We start from the raw sequence: 17,421 nt of genomic DNA, 5'->3' as shown, positions 1-17,421 counted from the left end.
CCCTTAGTGTAGGTTAGGGGGTTACATAAGAACATAAGAACTTGGACCACGCGTAGGCCATCTGATCCCTCGAGCCTGCTCTGCCATTCAACCTTTAGCTTGCCCAACACTACCTCCTTAGTGATAATGATCGTTTCTCAGTCCTCACCTGCCATAGCCTCCTTGTCAACAATTATTGACATGTTATTTGTGTCTTCCACTGACACAAAATATCTGTTGAATGCCTCTGCCATTTCCTTATTTCCCATTATTAAATCCCCTTTCTCATCCTCTAAAGGACGGATGTTTACCTTAGCAACTCTTTTGTGTTTTATTTATTTGTGGAAACTTTTGTTATCTTTTTATATTCTGAGCTAGTTTACTCTCATAATCTATCTCACTTTTCTTTATAGCTTTTTTCGTGGCCTTCTGTTGACCATTAAAGATTTCCCAATCCTCTGGTTTCCCACTAATTTTTGCCACTTTGTATGCCTTTTCTTTCAATTTGATACCCTCCTTTATTTCCTCAGATATCCCTGGCTGATTATCCTTTTTCCTGATATGTACTTTTTTGGATAGGTTGGGGGGGGGGGGGGGGGGGGGGGGGGAGTGTGGGCTTGGGTGGAGTGCTCTTTCAGAGGATCAATCTAGACACGATGTGCCAAATGACCTCCTCCTGCACTGTAGGTATTCTATGATGTTCAGCACTTCTGTCGCTTTTTGCCTCCATGCCCACCTCTTTGGCCATGAGTCCTGCCCAATCCCTTCACCCGCATCCAGTATCCTCCCTCTGTCTGGCATCTTATCCTTTCTTGATCTTTTTTTTCATTGAGAACTGTCGGGCGGAATTCAACCAAAACATTTCTAAATGTCATTTTCGGTGGGTTTGGCATGGTGTTTCCCGCTGGCTTTTTGGGTGTGATCCACGCAGGTGTTCCCCCACAGTTAGTCATTTTTTGGGGCCTTGGTCCGTTTCTCTCTGGCCTAGCCCACACCTACAAATTCTTTTCAACAGCAGGGAGCTGAATCTGTCGGCAAAACTGGCTCCTTAGAGAAGGGCTGCCATTTTGAAAGGGTACTCCAATTTCAAAGTCAGTTTGAGGGTCCCCCACACCCCTACCCATGGGCAATTATCCCCCACATACATGGGCATTACCATTTCCCCCCCCCCCTCCCCAAGTGAGGACACCCGCTATGGGGTTGCTGAGGCCCCCCTTTTCAGGCCTCCCCATTCCCCCTTTCGGTGCCCCCCCTTCAGGACCTCAACCTTTATCCCCCCAACTTTTGAGGCCTTTTCATCCCCACCCTTCACCCACTCACCCCCCCCCCCCTTTCATGGGTCTGGCTCCCCTCAGGCTCCACTCTCCGGCAGTGCCCCTTGCATCTGGGCAACCTGGCTCTGCAACTAAGGAAGTGCCCCGCCACTCAGGCACACTGCAGGAGTGGATGTGCCAGTCTGGCAATGCCAAGGTGCCCAAGAGCCAGGGGGAGTGCCGGGGTGCCACCCTGGCCTGCTACTGACCACCCAGGTGTCTCCAACGGCTTGGGAGACTCCCCAGCTTCCATTACGCCTGATCCATGTTTGTGTGGACCATATCTGCGTGTCATTGGCCAATTTAGATCACAGTGAATGAGGGGAGCCAAGAAATTGTCTCCCTCTGACCTTGCTCAGATCTAACTCTGTGTTCTAGGGAGGAGATTGTCTGGCTGATTTTGCAAACCAGCTCTTGGTCTGTAGCATTGTAGGTAGCAGATGAGGAACATATCAGTCATGATAGAATGGTGGAGCAAGATCGATGGGCCAAATGGCCTAATTCTGCACCTATATCTTCTGAACTTATGAACTCCGCCATTGTTATCAAACATGCTAAAATGTGCATGTTATTTTTGTTTGAGGAGAATGGCCAAGTGGCCTAATTCTGCTCCTATGTCTTATGGTCTTATGGTACTGAATCCTACCTTGCAGAGGCTGAGTGCTACTCTCAGGAACATTTTCTACCTTCCCCTAGACCAGAACACCAACACCGAACATCAAGTTTCCAGGACTGTTATTTATATCATCCCCTCTGGAGATCTTTCCTCCACCGCTTCCCGATTCATAGTTCGCCAACCCCACCCCCTTCCCAAAATCCACAAACCAGACTGTCCTGATAGACCCATCTTTTCAGCTATCCCTGCCCAACTGAACTTTTTTCCTCCTATCTTGCCCCCAAGTTTTCTCCCAGTCTCTTCTCACCTACATCCATTATTCTTAATTTGATAACTCAGCCTTTCATCATCGGACAATCTTCTAATCTCAGGGACCAACCTAGGGTGTCTTTGCTGTGCAGCAATGCAAATATATCCTTCTTTAAATATGGAGAACAAAATTGCACAGGGTATTTGAGATGTCATCTCACCAAAGCCCTGTACAATTATAACAAGACTTTGTGGGCAGTGCGGTAGCATAGTGGTTAGCGCTGTGGCTTCACAGCGCCAGGGTCCTAGGTTCGATTCCCTGCTGGGTCACTGTCTGTGCGGAGTGATGCACGATCAATTACACTCAAGACAAAGTGATTTCATAACTGAAGGCTTTAATCGACTAGAACTTGTTCCCCAGCAGCTTCGGTACAGAAAGTGAAGGCTGTTGGGACGGCACCGGTTCTTATACTTCGCCTGTCAGGGCGGAGCTACCTATCAACAGCCAATGGTAAACTCCTAGGTTTAACCAATGGTCATCAGCCTCTTGGGTACCGCAATACCTGATAATACATTCACCCCCTGTTAAAAAAGAGTCCGGCGGGGTGGTGGCCAGTGGTAACAGTCGCCTTTAACATGGTGTGATCAGCTATGGAGGTACCGTGATACCTCCTTATAGGGCTGTCGAGAATATTTACAAAGTGTTCGTTCACGGTTAAAGTCACAGCGAAGCAATCAGTCGATCGGGTGGCCTGGTCGTCCTTCTGGATCGTCTGAGCTTCGGTGGTGATTCTGGTTGGGGTCCAGGTGGTTGCGACTCCGGGAGCGTGGTTTCGGCCTCCCTGGCAGCTTCGTCACCCCTAGGAGGCGCTGTTGGGGCAAACGTTTGACACGGGGGGGGGGGGGGGGGGGCCTAGTCAGGAGCGGCGGGAGTACTGACCCTCCAGTGAGGTGCTGTGGGAGTGGGGGGGGGGGTGATGGTTCGGGTGCGCGTGGGGTTCCGGCGGGCGCCAGGTCCCGTAGGGAGACCGTATCTTGCCGGCCGTCAGGGAACGCCACGTAGGCGTACTGGGGGTTAGCGTGCAGCAGGTGGACCCTCTCGACCAACGGGCCCGACTTGCGCGCCAAACCTGCTACGTAAGCGTCACTGATCAGGAGCTCCGTATGTTCATTCGCCGTTACCGCTGGGCAGTTGCAGTTTCTTCCCAGGATCGTTAGAGCATTGTAGAATTTGTCTAGCGATTTCCCCGGGAATTTGTCATCTCATCGTGAGCTGGTAGCGTGCATAGACCTGGTTGACGGGCCTAATGTAGGTCTCTTTCAGCAAGTTGATCGCCGCTGGGAATTCTTCCGCGTCCTCGATGAGTGTGTAGATTTCGGGACTCACCCTGGAATGCATGACCTGCACCTTTTGGTCTTCTGTTGGTCTGCCGGGGGCCGTTCGGAGGTATCCCTCAAAGCACGCCAGCCAGTGCTTAAACGCCGACGTTGCGTTAGCTGCTTGGGGGCCGATTCGCAGGCACTCTGGGGCGATCTGAAGCTCCCTATTCCTTTTTAAGTCTGCTCACTAAATTGTAGCACCATCGATCATACACGAGGCGAGACGTAGAGAACTTCAATCGAGGCTTTATTGAGCAGACTTGTTCCCCAGCAGCTCAGTCACAGAATGCAGCTGCTGGGAGCAAACCGGGTTCTTATACCCCGCCTATCTGGGTGGAGCCCAGTAGGCGGCAGATCCAATCAGGACCCAGCATCTGTCCTCCAATAGCTCCTCGGCATTCATGGTGTACCGTATTACCCCACACCCTCACAGAAACAATCTTTACAGATAGGACTCCCCTTATATTCCACTTTGTTTCTTGTTCTCCACCAATCCTGCTACTATCACCAGTTGGTTGGTGGCTGCACATACTCTAGTGCTCCACAGACCTCTGCATCTCCCAGGCACCATCCCCAAATATAACAACCAACAGTTGCACCCCTTAAACTGATCAATCAAAACAGTCCGAATAGACAAAAACTGAGTATTGTTTCAGGTTAATAACTGTATTCATTATAGATTGACAAGGCAAGTATGAATTATTATTATAGGTTGTATAAAATGTGCTTTGGAGTTTCATAAACTGTGCAGTCCGGAGTCGAGAAAGCGAGCTTGATATTGATTGGCAGATAGTCAGAGGTCTGTTAGGCCCTGATAAATAATTTACAAAGAAAACAGCTTTTTAACAACAGCTTCAGATGAATTTGTAACTTGTTGTGCTATCTTTTCTGTTACAGAGAGTGGGTAGTTAGAGTCCCACCTGCTAATTTTCTCCGGGTGTTAATCTGCCTGAGATTAATAATGAGGGATCCATTTTATCAGGTTTGTTCAATAAACAATGTACCTTTAATTCACTCAATGTGTCTGCTTTGTAGATTTATGTAAAATATATGAAGACTTCTTACCAATATTGTAATGTTGCATTAATATTGTGAAGTCAATTGCATTATTTGTTATCACTTCTTCTCAGTCCTTTGAGTGTGCTAATTACTGCCCTCTGCTGCTGATGTTTTCACTAACTGGAAGGTGGTTTGGTATGCCATCAAAAGCTTTTTTTGTTTGGTAAGGATTTGGCCTGGTTGCTTTAATTTCACTTATTTTTATTCTTCCTGAATAAAAACGAGTGGGTCAAAGTAAACCTGTGAAAATAAACCCACCTAAATTAACAAAAGGAAAATAGAGCCAATTCTCTTATGAAGCAGTGTTGCTAGGAACAGACTCAGAAAAACCTCGACTAATGAGCTTGATTGGGTGTGAAATTCAGTAGCATAATGCCGCTAAATCCTACCTGCGGTTTCCTTGCACACAATACGCCGCTCACCACTTTCTGCATGGCACCACTGAAGTGGAATGGTGAGGGTACACTAGGGTAAACTCGAAGACTGTGAATGGATGCTATCCTGATGGGCCCGATGCAACACCAGGATAATAAATTTGTTCAGTGCATGTGCCAGCAGTATCTTCATTAACCACTCCTGAAACAGCAAGTTTTCTGAAACAAGATGAGCCCTGCTCTGGGGCTGTTGAAAGGAACACCCAACAGTTAAGAAACAAAGAACTTTTAACTTACCCTTTGGGCAGCACGGTAGCATAGTGGTTAGCACAATTGCTTCACAGCTCCAGGGTCCCAGGTTCGATTCCCAGCTTGGGTCACTGTCTGTGCGGAGTCTGCACGTTCTCCCCGTGTCTGCGTGGGTTTCCTCCGGGTGCTCCGATTTCCTCCCACAGTCCAAAGATGTGCAGATTAAATGGATTGGCCTGCTAAATTGCCCTTAGTGTCCAGAAATTGCCCTTAGTGTTGGGTGGGGTTACTGGGTTATGGGGATAGGGTGGAGGTGTGGGCTTGGGTAGGGTGCTCTTTCGAAGAGCCGGTGCAGACTCGAGGGGCCGAATGGCCTCCTTCTGCACTGTAAATTCAATGATTCTTTGTTAAGGCAAAATTTGTAGTGAGTTGCTGGAGCAATTTGGAGTTTTTGTTGACCACAGAAAGGAAAGGAAGATTGATGTCTTACATAGTTATGGGGGAAATTGCTGTAGTCTCACTTGGCCTGCAATATGAGTAATATATGGAAAGGTGGAGGCAGAGAGGATAAGCTCCCAAAGGGAATAGAATGGGGGCTCCCCATAATAGGCCGCAGTTGTAAAGTGTTCAGAAGCATCATTCCTTCTTCGCAATGAGTCAGGATGCTACACTTCACAAAAGAGGTTTTCACCAACCTGGAGCTTCATATCATTGTGAAGATGCTCCTTTCAATGACTGTGGGGGTTCCCATCACCCTAACATTCCATGCCTGTGCATCCTTCTAGATGTGAGAAAACTTTCAGTTTGCTGCACAATGATACGGGGAGATCACAGACGCACTGTAAGAAAAGAAAGGATACTTAATTACCTTTACCCTTAGAATAAGACATCGGGATGAGAGGGCACATTCATTTAGCAGAACAGTGGACTTCATGCACCATCAATTGCATGTATGTAGCTCTACATTCCCAGCACATCAATGGAAAGATGCCGCTATCAAAACTGTTTCCCCATTGTTGGAGCAGTTAGTGTGCAATCACACCAAAAAGTTCATTTTGGTGAATGCCTGCTAACTTTGAATTGCAATTTTGGGTGGAGTGAAGTCCATTGGGTTTTTGCTCACCTCATCACATTCTAACCATGTTTTAAAAATGTATTTTATTCCAAATATATTCAAAGATACAAAAACATAAATGAATCAAAAAATATTTTCCACACTTCACAGTTTGTGCAAATATTTTCCCCTAGTCACCCCCACCCCAACTGGGACGAACAATTCCTTAAACATGGTCATGAACACAGTCTCCACCGTGTTCCAAAGCCCTCCGTTGATCCCCTCAATTCAAATCTTTTTGAATCCTTTCTAGCCAGAGAAAGTCGAATAGGTCCCCCAGCCAGGCCGCCACCCTCAATGGCATTGTCGACCGCCATTCCAACAGAATCCTTCACTGGACATCAAGAGAGGCACAACGTTGGCTTTCCTCCCCTCCATCAGCTTCGGCATTTCCTCTACCCAAAAAATCGCCCCCATGGATCCGGCCTGGCCTCTATCCCCACAATCTTCGATAACGTCCCAAACACCCCCTCACAGTATCTCTCCAACTTCTTACAGGCCCAGAACATAAGCGGATGATTTGCTGGTCCTCACCCACGCTTGTCTGCCACCCCCTGGAAGAACCCACTCATCCTTGCCCGAGTCATTTGCACCCCATGCACCACCTTAAACTGATTCAAACACATCCTCGCATACAAAGTCGAATTCACCCTGCGCATTGCCTCACTCCACACTCTCCATCCTCCTCCCATTTCTCCTTAATCCTCATCACCTGCGCTTCTCTTGTTCCCCCAGTCACCTGTATATATCCCCAATCCTACCGCCCCCCTTCCACATCCGGGAGTAGCAATCGCTCCAACAGGGTATATTCCGGCAGCTTCAGAAGCCCTCTCCATTCCTTCCGTGCAAAGTCCCTCACTTGCATATACCAGAACTTTCTTCCCTTCGGCAGCTCCACCCTCTCCCGCAGCTCTTCCAGACTTGCAAGCCTCTCATCCAGATATAAATCCCTCGCCTTCACCAGCCCCACCTCTCTCCACCTCCTATACATGCCATCCATCTCCCCTTGCCTAAACCCATGGTTCCCACACAGCGGCGTTAGCACCGACATCCACTCCATCCTAAAGTGTCTCCTCAACTGGTTCCACACCCTAATCGTGGACTGTACACCGGACTCACCATGTACCTCCTCAGTGCCAGTTGAAGCACCGCTGTCACCATGGCCCTCAGGCTGGACCCCCAACAGGGCTCCTCCTCCATCCTAACCCACTCTAACCCCTCTTCTTCTCCACCACTGCCTCGCCTTCTCTACATTTGCCGTCCAATAATAATGCAACAGATTTGGTAACACAACCCCTCTTTCCGCCTCTGTAGCAGGGCCCTCTTCACCCTAGGTACTTTTCCCACCCATATAAACTCCGAAATCGCTAGATCCAGTTTCCAGAAAAAGGCCTGCGGAATGAAGATTGTGAGGGTCTGGAATACAAACCGGAACCTTGGCAGAACGTTCATTTTTACCACCTGGACTCGTCCCGCCAATGCCAGGTGTAACGTATCCCATCTCCCAGAGTCCTCCCTAACCTCCTCCACCAATTTTGTCAGGTTTCATTTGTATATCCTCGCCTACTCCCCCGTCAGCCCTGGCAACACTAAATGGCAACACCCCAAGATTGGCTCCCCAACTTGCCACATTCACCAGAAACACCTCACTCTTTCCAACATTCAGCTTATAGCCCGAGAAGGCCCTGAACTCCTCTAATAATTCCCTAATTCTCCCCATACTCTCCAATGGATCCGACACGAACAGCAGCAGGTCGTCTCCGTGCAGTGACACACGGTGTTCCCTACTCCCCCTCACAATCCCCTGCCACTCTACTGACTTCCTAAGGGCCATCGCCAAGGGTAACAGCAGCGGAACAGCGGACACTCCTGACTTGTTCCCCTGTCCAACCAGAAGCTCCGTGAACTCATCTCGTCTTGGGAATTCCAGCTCATCCAAAATCCGCCCCATATCTCCTTCCTCATCCCCACCTGGATTGGCCCTATAAAATCTCTCTCAATACCCCCTGAACGCCTTGTTAATCTTCCCCAGCTCCGAAGCTATCTCCCTCTCCCTGTATGTACCCTCAGAATTTCCATGGACGTGATTTGCCTCCTTAGCTGATGCGCTAGCATACGCTTGCCTTTTCTCCATATTCATACTGCTCCCCCCTTGCCCTCTTTGGCTGCCCCACTGCCTTCTCCATCATCAATCTATCGAACTACCCCTGTAACTTCTTGCTCTCCGCCAATCCCTCCTTGGTGGGGGCACTCAAATATTTCCTGTCCACCACTACTTTCTCAACCAGCAACCGTCCATACTCCACCCTCCTATCTCTGTGTGCCTTCAATGAGATAATCTACTCCCGAACCATCGCCTTCAACGCCTCCCAAATGTGGCCACTGATACCTCCCCATTCTGATTCACTCCACATAGTCTCTGATCACCGACCATATCTTCTCACAGAACCCCTTGTCCGCCAAAAGCCCCACATCTAACCACCATCCCAGCCTCTGCTCCTGCCTCGAACTAAGCCTGATCTCCAGCCAGTGCGGCGCATGGGCTGAGATCACAATTCCCACATACTCGGACCCCACCAACAGCGCTCAGCTCTCGACAAAATAGTCAATTCTGGAGTATACCTTGTACATGTGCGTGAAGAAGGAGTACTCCCTCTCCCCCGGATTCCTAAACTTCCACGGATCCACCATTCTCATCCTTTCCATGAACCCTCCCAGCTCCTTCGCCATCTTCAACCTTCCCATTGACTTGGGGCTTGACCTGTTCACCCTCGGTTCCAGCACACAATTAAAATCAACCCCATAATCAACTGATGCGTGTCCAGGAATCGTTCTCAGCAACCCCTTCACAGACCCCAGGCCATTCCAATTCATTGCATAAACATTCACTTAACACCACTGGCGTCCCTACCTCTCGCCCTGGTCCCGCACTTCGTTGACACCTACAAACCCTGTCGTTTTGCTCAGCAGGATGGCTACCCCCTGCGACGTTAACTCAAACCTGACCTACTCATCCCTTTCTCAAACTAACCTGATCCTTCACCTGGAGATGTGTCTCCTGCAGAAAGATGACCCCTGCCTTCAAGCTCCTCAAGTGCGTGAAACCCGAAACCTTTTCACCGGCCTATTCAGTTCCCGTACATTCCATGTTACGAACCTTACCGAAGGCTTGCGTTCCCCTCTACTGCCCACCCCCTTCCATTCCCCTCTACTGCCCACCATCCCCCCATTCCAATTCTGCCTCCTTTAATTTTGTCCTGAACTGGGTCCATCCAAGATGATCCCCCTCTCCACCCATGACCCCACTCATTCTCCAACGCTGACACATTGCACCCCCCCCGCTGCCATCTCCACCACCTCACTTCCGTTCACCAGAAGCTTCTACCTGAAGGCTCCTCCCATCTAACCCTCCCCCCACCCTTCCCTCCTTGGTCTGTGCAAACCCCATCCAGTGGACCCCACTCTCCCTCAAACAAACAAATTCACCCCCTCCAAAAAGAAAAACACTACAAATGGCCGGGGGTGAGGGGGGTGCATTGCCCCCTTATAAACTTGTTGCCCCTTAGCAAACAATCACAACAGCAAAATCACCCCACCCGGGAACCCCTCCCCCCCCGACACCCTCCAGCCCCCACAATACCCTCATCTTCCGATCTCTGTTGTTCTAGCTGCTCCGTCTCCCATCAGCATTCCGTTTTCCCCCAGTTTATGGTCCTTGATGAAGTCATTTGCCTCCTCTGCGGTTTCAAAATAGTACTCCCAGCCTTCAAATGTCACCCACAGTTTAACCGGGTACAGTACCCCAACCTGGAACTGCCTTTGGTATAGAACCGCTTTGGCCCTTTGGAACCCAGCGCTCCTCTTCGCCAGCTCCGCTCCAATTTCCAAGATTCGGACCCTGTTCCCCTCCCATTGCAATTCCGTTTCTCCCTGACCCAGCACAGGATCTTCTCCTTCTCCACAAACCTATGGAACCTCATAATCACCGCCCATGGTAGCTCCCCCGCTCTTGGCTTCTGCCTTGGGGATCTGTGCACCCTATCCACCTCCAGGGCCTTGTCCAGCACCCTTCTGCCACCAGCCACACCAACATCCTTGAGACATATCTTATGATCGTTGTGCCTTCTACACCCTCTGGCAAGTCAACGATGTGCAGGTTCTGCCCTCTGGATCTGTTCTGCTCCTCTACCATTGCCCTTAGCGACTTGCAAAGATCCCCCAGGTTCCCACCACCGCCTTCAACGCCATCACCCAATCGGTGTGATCGGACATCACCTTCTCCATCTCCCTGATCTGCGAACCCTGTATCTCCAGGCACTTCTCAACTCTCTTCATCGATCCTTTCAGAGGAGCTGCCGCTCCCTCAATGGCCTTTGACCGATCTTCATGCATCTCCTTTGCTGCTGGCAGAACTCCTCTCTAATAAACACCATCAATTGCTCCATCTGTGTCAATTCTTCCCCCTCCACCAAATTCCAAATTGCTACTGTGCCACAGGTCTCTTCCAGTTCCTTGGCCAGGTCTTTAACCTTCTTCTGCCAGGTCTGATAACCAGCAGACATGCCAGTCTCGGGGGAAACTTCTCCTCCACACCTTCAGCTACACTTTCCGTACAAAATCCCCCCACTTTCGGGTAAAGCGAGCTCAAACCAACACCTTTGAGCCGGAGCTGCCCTGTATGCAACCACTCACTCCATGGCCACCACCGGAAGTCTATCGCATTCTATCCATGATAGTGTTCAGAGTGAGAGTGGCACCTAAACATGTCTCATTACATTAAGGACCAATTTTGGAAGTAAGCCTGGCTGTATTTCTGAGCTGCTCTGAAAATTGCACCCTATTTTCCACTATTCCATTCAGCAGAACTATGTCTATTAGTGTCGGCAAGGATCATCTAGAGAAGGTCCCCACATATTGCAAAACTAGCCAGAAGGAGGGCAAGTATCTAAAGATGTGGATCAGGATTCTCCAGTTCCGCAGCCACGTGTTTCTTGGGGGGCATGCGGTTCACTGGTGGTGAGATTCTATCTTCCCGCCGCTTGTCAATGGGATTTCCCATTGTAGCCACCCAATGCCACCGGGAACCCCGCGGGTATGGGTGCATTGCTGGCGGGAAAAGTGAATTGCAATGACTGGAGAATTCCGGCCTTGGTTTTTTAATTTCCTCTGTTCAGGCAGGAGTTGTGTATCATTTACCAGTGTCAGGTTGTAGTTCAGAGTATTTCTGCCTTCCTTGAGTTTAAGTGACCTAATCCCAAGGATTTAGGCAGAGTCAATTGCTTCCTGAGGTGTCTAGCAGCATTCCCACCATGTCATACTGTTGTCCATGAGTTGAGGAATTTTTAGGCCAAATTATGTCAAAACTGAAGCTTAAAAAAATGTACATTCGCAGTTTACATCATGTTTGTATTAGTTTCTTAATCTCTTGTAATGCAATATTTACCAATAACCATAATGAAAGGAAGACAACGCCTCCACCTCGTGTGTGAGGTTAGGGCTGATACAGCTGAAGGTGGTGTATAGAGCACACCTTACAAGGGTGAGAATGAGCCGGCTCTTTGAGGGGGTGAAGATGTATGTGAACAAGGCGTGGCACCATAGAGCCTAACCATTGGGAGGTCAACATAAAGATTGAGACGTCTTTCACATCATCTCTTCATAATACTAGCATCTTTCTACAATTTATTAGCCAAAACAACAAACTGATCCGCTCTGGTGAGCATATTTGATTTGCAGAAACATTGTGAGCAGATAATTTAACACAGGCTGTTAATCAATTACCATTGCACTTGGCATACATAAATTTAGAGAAAAAATAGAATTGAAGAGTGTGATGCTACTTGAGATCATGTTATACAGCCAAGATAAAAGAAACCGACCATCAGCTTCAAGCCACCCACGGGATTGTTGTTGACTTATCCGTTTGATGGGCATACAAATTGGTGGGGGAGATGATGGCATAGCGGTAATGTCACTGGACTAGTAATCTAGAGGCCCAGGCTAATTCTCTGGGGACAAAGGTTCAAATTTTATCATAACAACTGGTAGAATGTAAATTTGATTAGTAAGTAAAACTGAAAAAAAAATCGAGTTCTGTGAACCCATCTGGTTCACTAATGCCTTTAAGGAAGGAAATCCTTACCTGATTTGTCCTACATGTGACTCCAGACCCATAACAATGTGGTTGACTTTTAACTGCCCTCTGAAATGGCTTCGCAAGTCATTCATATATCAAATTGCTACAGGATGGACTGTTGTGGTTCAAGAAGGTGATTCAGCACCACCTTCGTAAGGGGTATTAAGGATGGGCTACAAATGCTGGCGTTGTCAGTTGATACTCACATCCCATGAAAAGAATATTTAAAAACTGGAAAAAATATCATCCGCTGTATGGAATGGACAGTGACGCGGTGTCCAGAATTCTGCAGGCCCCAGCCTTGTTTACATTTAGCCAATGAATTGCAGGAGATCTCATGGCCTCTCCTGTGTTTCTTCCTGGATTAAGATTTGCCAGTATCAATTTCCATGATCATGCTCTTCCAAGCCGCGCAAATATATTTTCCTATTTACCTTTATTGGGTCTCTGACACTACAATCCGTAACAGGACCTTCAACCGACGTTATACACCAGATACATCAATGACATTTTTTTCCTTTGGACCCACGGCGAAGAATCACTGAAACGACTACACGATGACATCAATAAGTTCCATCCAACCATCAGACTCACCATGGACTACTCTCCAAAATCAGTTGCATTCTTGGACACACTCGTCTCCATCAAGGACGGTCACCTCAGCACTTCGCTTTACCGCAAACCCACGGATAACCTCACGATGCTCCACTTCTCCAGTTTCCACCCTAAACACATTAAAGAAGCCATCCCCTATGGACAAGCTCTCCATATACACAGGATCTGCTCAGACGAGGAGGAGCGTAACAGACATCTACAGACGTTGAAAGATTCCCTCGTACGAACAGGATATGGCGCTCGTCTCATCGATCGACAGTTCCAACGTGCCACAACAAAAAAACGCACCGACCTCCTCAGAAGACAAACATGGGACACAACCGACAGAATACCCTTCGTTGTCCAGTACTTTCCCGGAGCGGAGAAACTACGACATCTTCTTCACAGCCTTCAACACGTCACCGATGAAGATGAACATCTTGCCAAGGTCATCCCCACACCCCCACTACTTGCCTTCAAACAACCGCGCAACCTCAAACAAACCATTGTTTGCAGCAAACTACCCAGCCTTCAGAACAGTGACCACGACACCACACAACCCTGCCATGGCAATCTCTGCAAGATATGCCAGATCATCGACATGGAAACCACCATTATACGTGAGAACACCACCCATCAGGTACGCGGTACATACTCGTGTGACTCGGCAACACTTCTGTCCAAAAACCATTTCAAAATGTCACTGGTCACAGTAGTGGGGATGGGGCAGTAATGTTATTGACCACATTACTGCCCAGTTAGTACTAGGCATGACAAGTTAAAATGCAAATAATAGAAAAAACAAGCCTGTGTCGATCAATCTGACATTGCTCAGTTTAGATCCAACAGGTTGTGACTCAAGGCTTGTTCACTGTACCGAGGGTCTTTGGGTATAGAGCCAGCATCCATCTGATGTACAGGCCAAGTCAGCACTGATGTCATTGGTTTAGCAATAAGGGTATTAGTGGTTTGCTGGACCAACAGTTTGTTAACTTGTTTCGTTAAGAGATTCCGAGGGTCCATGTGAAACAGTGAATGTAGAATCTGCGCAACCATTACTTCTGCCTAGCAAATGTACATCTCTCACTACTGTAGAGGAAGGTACTGAGGATGCAGGCCTGACAGACTCTCAGTTTGGTCTTCACCATCGGGTTGCTGTTGTTCTAGAGTCTCTTACTCAGCTTGGACATAACTTTTGCAAAGTGTGTGTTGATTTCAGCATCGTAATGGATTGCTGGTGATGGTAAAGATTAGATATGTGAAGCTATCAATGACTTCCGACATCACATTATCAATGCTGATTGGTGGTCTGGCAATGCCCTGGACCAGGGCATTCACCTTCCTGATGGTTAGCTCAAGCTATTTAAAGACATGAGACAGTCTTATCCATTTGCTGCTGAAGGTGTTCCTCTGTATGGAATGGTCGTGAGGCATTACTAGTATACGGCATCTCGCTGATAAGCACTTGGCATACTTTTGTCTGGTTTACAGATGGGCAAAGCTGAACAACCTTCTGTCAGGTCTGGTATGTAAGTAGACACCTCAGTGAATTGCCTGAAGGCATAATACAGCAGCAAAGAGAAGTACATGCTGTAGAGTGTTGGTGCCAGAATGCAACCATGTTTGAAGCTAATGCAGATCTCAAAGGATTCCGATGTTGCCCCATCATAGCTGACCTTACCCAGCATGTTATTATGGAAGGTGGAGATCACAAGGGCAGCCAATTTTCTTCAGTAAATAGCCCGCCTCTGCTCACATGGCCAAATGCCTTGATGAGGTTAGTGAAGGCAATATATAGTGGTCTCCTTTGTTCATGGCATTTGTCTTGCAGCTGCTGGACTGAGCAGATCATTTCAATTGTAAATCTTCCAGTTCTGAAGCCATATTGGGATCAGGATAGATACGTTCAGCCATGGTCTGTAGTCTTACAAGGGCAATATGAGCAAGTAATTTTCTTTTGCTCAGTGGAGCAATGCCTCCATCGTTGTTGTAATCACTGCAGTTGTCCTTGTTCTTAAAAAAGGTCTCAATCTTGGTATCATACATGTGCTGAGGCACTGTGTCTTCCCTCCAGTAGAGGTAGAGAAGTTTGTGCAGATTCTGCAGGAATGTCCATTCCCTGTGCTTGATGAGTTCAGGGGATGCAGCATCATGGCCTGAAACATTGCCAAAGGCAAGTGAGTCATAGCTTTGCTAAGCTACTCCACTGTGATTTTGGGATCTATCTATTCTATATCAGGCAAGCTATCTTTGGTGTCTCAAATTTCCTTGATGATGGTTTTTCCCCTGGAGTACAACTCAAGATAGTGTTGCACCTAATCTATTTGTTGCACTCAGTGATGACCTCCCCAGAATTTGTTTTCACCAGAACTGTTTTCTTTGCTGATGCACTTGTGGCATTTTTGATCCCATTACACATATCCTTATTATTCTCTGTGTTGAAGGACATTTGGATATTCTGGCCAAGTTGTAACCATTAGTCAAGGTCACACAATCCATTCTTTAACTCTTCAGATCCAAGTCCTCTTTCAAATTTATTTCACCTGAACCTCCCCTTTTATGTTCACATAGTTGGGGAATCTCCTCCCACTCCAGGTGCAATTATCTTTAAGGGAGTAGACTTTAAAGGAACCTTACCCTTACTTGGGGATTGGAGCACCAATCAGCTGGCACCTGATTTATTGATCCTCAATCACACTTCTACAATTTTTAATGTCAACCATCACGTTTTGTAAATATACTGTAAACTTAGATGTGACTGGGATTTGTCTCACTTAATCCATTGAGCTTTGTCTCTTAAAATGACCGAGTGAATATTCATGTGTTGGTGCTCATTTATATTTCAGAAAGTTTTCAATGAACTTGGAGGTGTTGAGAGCTTGGCACAGGTACATCCTCATGTTTAATAACATTTCACTTTAAATATATTTAATTTACAATTTTTCAAATGTTTAATACCATTGTATCTTCTTTCTGTGTAGTATATGGAAACAGTGGCACATGGCTATCTTGGTTATGGAGGACAACAGTTTGTTGTTGACAGATTGGTCACTGTAACATGTAAGTTCAATTCATTTAACTACTATCATGTATTGCAACCAGTGCCCTTCTGTATACTGTGTCACATGATTACATGGTGACGTCATCAGACACACTTGGGAGATTTCCCTCCCTTTCGTCTTGGACTGTGAGCAAGCAACATCTCTGCAAATGACAACTGGTCAAGTAACCTACGGTATGGCAACCTGATTATCCTTTGTCGATACTGTGAGGAAAAGCAAAACCACTTAAAATAGAACATTAAACACAAGTCTGGTGACGAGGATGTTATTCCAGTAATAGTAAAAGAAAAACCTCAGACCTGGACCTCAAGTCGAAGATCAATTTTGGGGAACCGCTCCACTATCCAATGTGCAATAAAACTGGCTGTTGGAAATGGGGGGTTTAGCCTTGCTAGGAGTGCATATTAATTTAGAAATGATAGGAAGCACTCAGGACCGTTCCTTTAATTTTTTTCTATGTGGTTGCAACTCGGGAGCACTTGGGAAAACCAGTTTTCAGCCAGAGCATCAGTTGGTTGTGCAGGTTGGCACAATCGGTGGGCTAATAAAAAAACCTCCTGGAAACAAGTAGAGAAAGCCAGGAAATGAGGGGTAGGCTGTATAAAAAAATTTAAAAAAGAGTTATTTATCAAAGCAGGGGAGCCTTTCCAGCTGCATGCCTTCGCGTGAGGCGGGCTGCAGCGTCAGATCCTCGAACTTGGAAAGAGAGATAGAGAGACCTGCTTTTGGGAAGTGTCATGTGAGAGTACTTTTAAGACATGGATGTTTAAGCAATGTACCTTTAAGAAAACAGTGATGTCAGAGAGTGGGTGGGGCTCAGCTCAGTTCAGCCATTTTGCAGTTGGTGTTTTGCAGGTTTTTAGTTTCAGTTTTAAAAAGAACCTGGCTGGTTTTGCAGAGAGCAGCTAAAAAAAAAGAACCTGGCTGGTTTTGCTGAGAGCAGTTTAAAGTGCCTGGCTGTTTTGCTGTGAGCTGATTAAAAAGTAGAAAGCCAGGTTTCAGAAAGCAGTTTGGGTGTGTCTGTGGGTTTCCAGAGAGCTGCATGAAGAAAAGCAAGGTGCTGGAGCTGAAATCAACCAAGCTAATATATCTCTGCCATTCTACAGAAACTATATATATCCTTTAATCTGATGTGATACTGTTTAAAGGTGTTAAGTTTCTTGGAAGTTTGAAGGAACATTTTAAGGAAGTATTTACTGTTGCAATATTTTCTGAGTTATCTTTGAAGTAAGGGGTGTTAAGAGATCCAATGTTTATTTAAGATGTGAAGTTGAGTTCATAGAATAAACAGTGTTT

General features: G+C 47.1%; 1 protein-coding gene across 1 annotated transcript in view; it reads left to right on the top strand.

The window, feature by feature from the left end:
• nek10 (NIMA-related kinase 10) overlaps positions 1–17,421 on the top strand; it is a 460,338-nt gene that overhangs the window by 160,061 nt on the left and 282,856 nt on the right. The window contains exons 6-8 of the mRNA XM_072509340.1: positions 4,435–4,519; positions 15,910–15,951; positions 16,045–16,123. Coding sequence (XP_072365441.1) covers positions 4,435–4,519; positions 15,910–15,951; positions 16,045–16,123 — 206 coding nt within the window. The remainder of the gene's footprint in view (positions 1–4,434; positions 4,520–15,909; positions 15,952–16,044; positions 16,124–17,421) is intronic.

Source organism: Scyliorhinus torazame, chromosome 6 (genome assembly GCF_047496885.1).
Source record: "Scyliorhinus torazame isolate Kashiwa2021f chromosome 6, sScyTor2.1, whole genome shotgun sequence".
NCBI lineage: Eukaryota > Metazoa > Chordata > Chondrichthyes > Carcharhiniformes > Scyliorhinidae > Scyliorhinus > Scyliorhinus torazame.
Note: the sequence above shows the minus strand (reverse complement) of the source record. Positions and strands in the feature narration are given on the sequence as shown.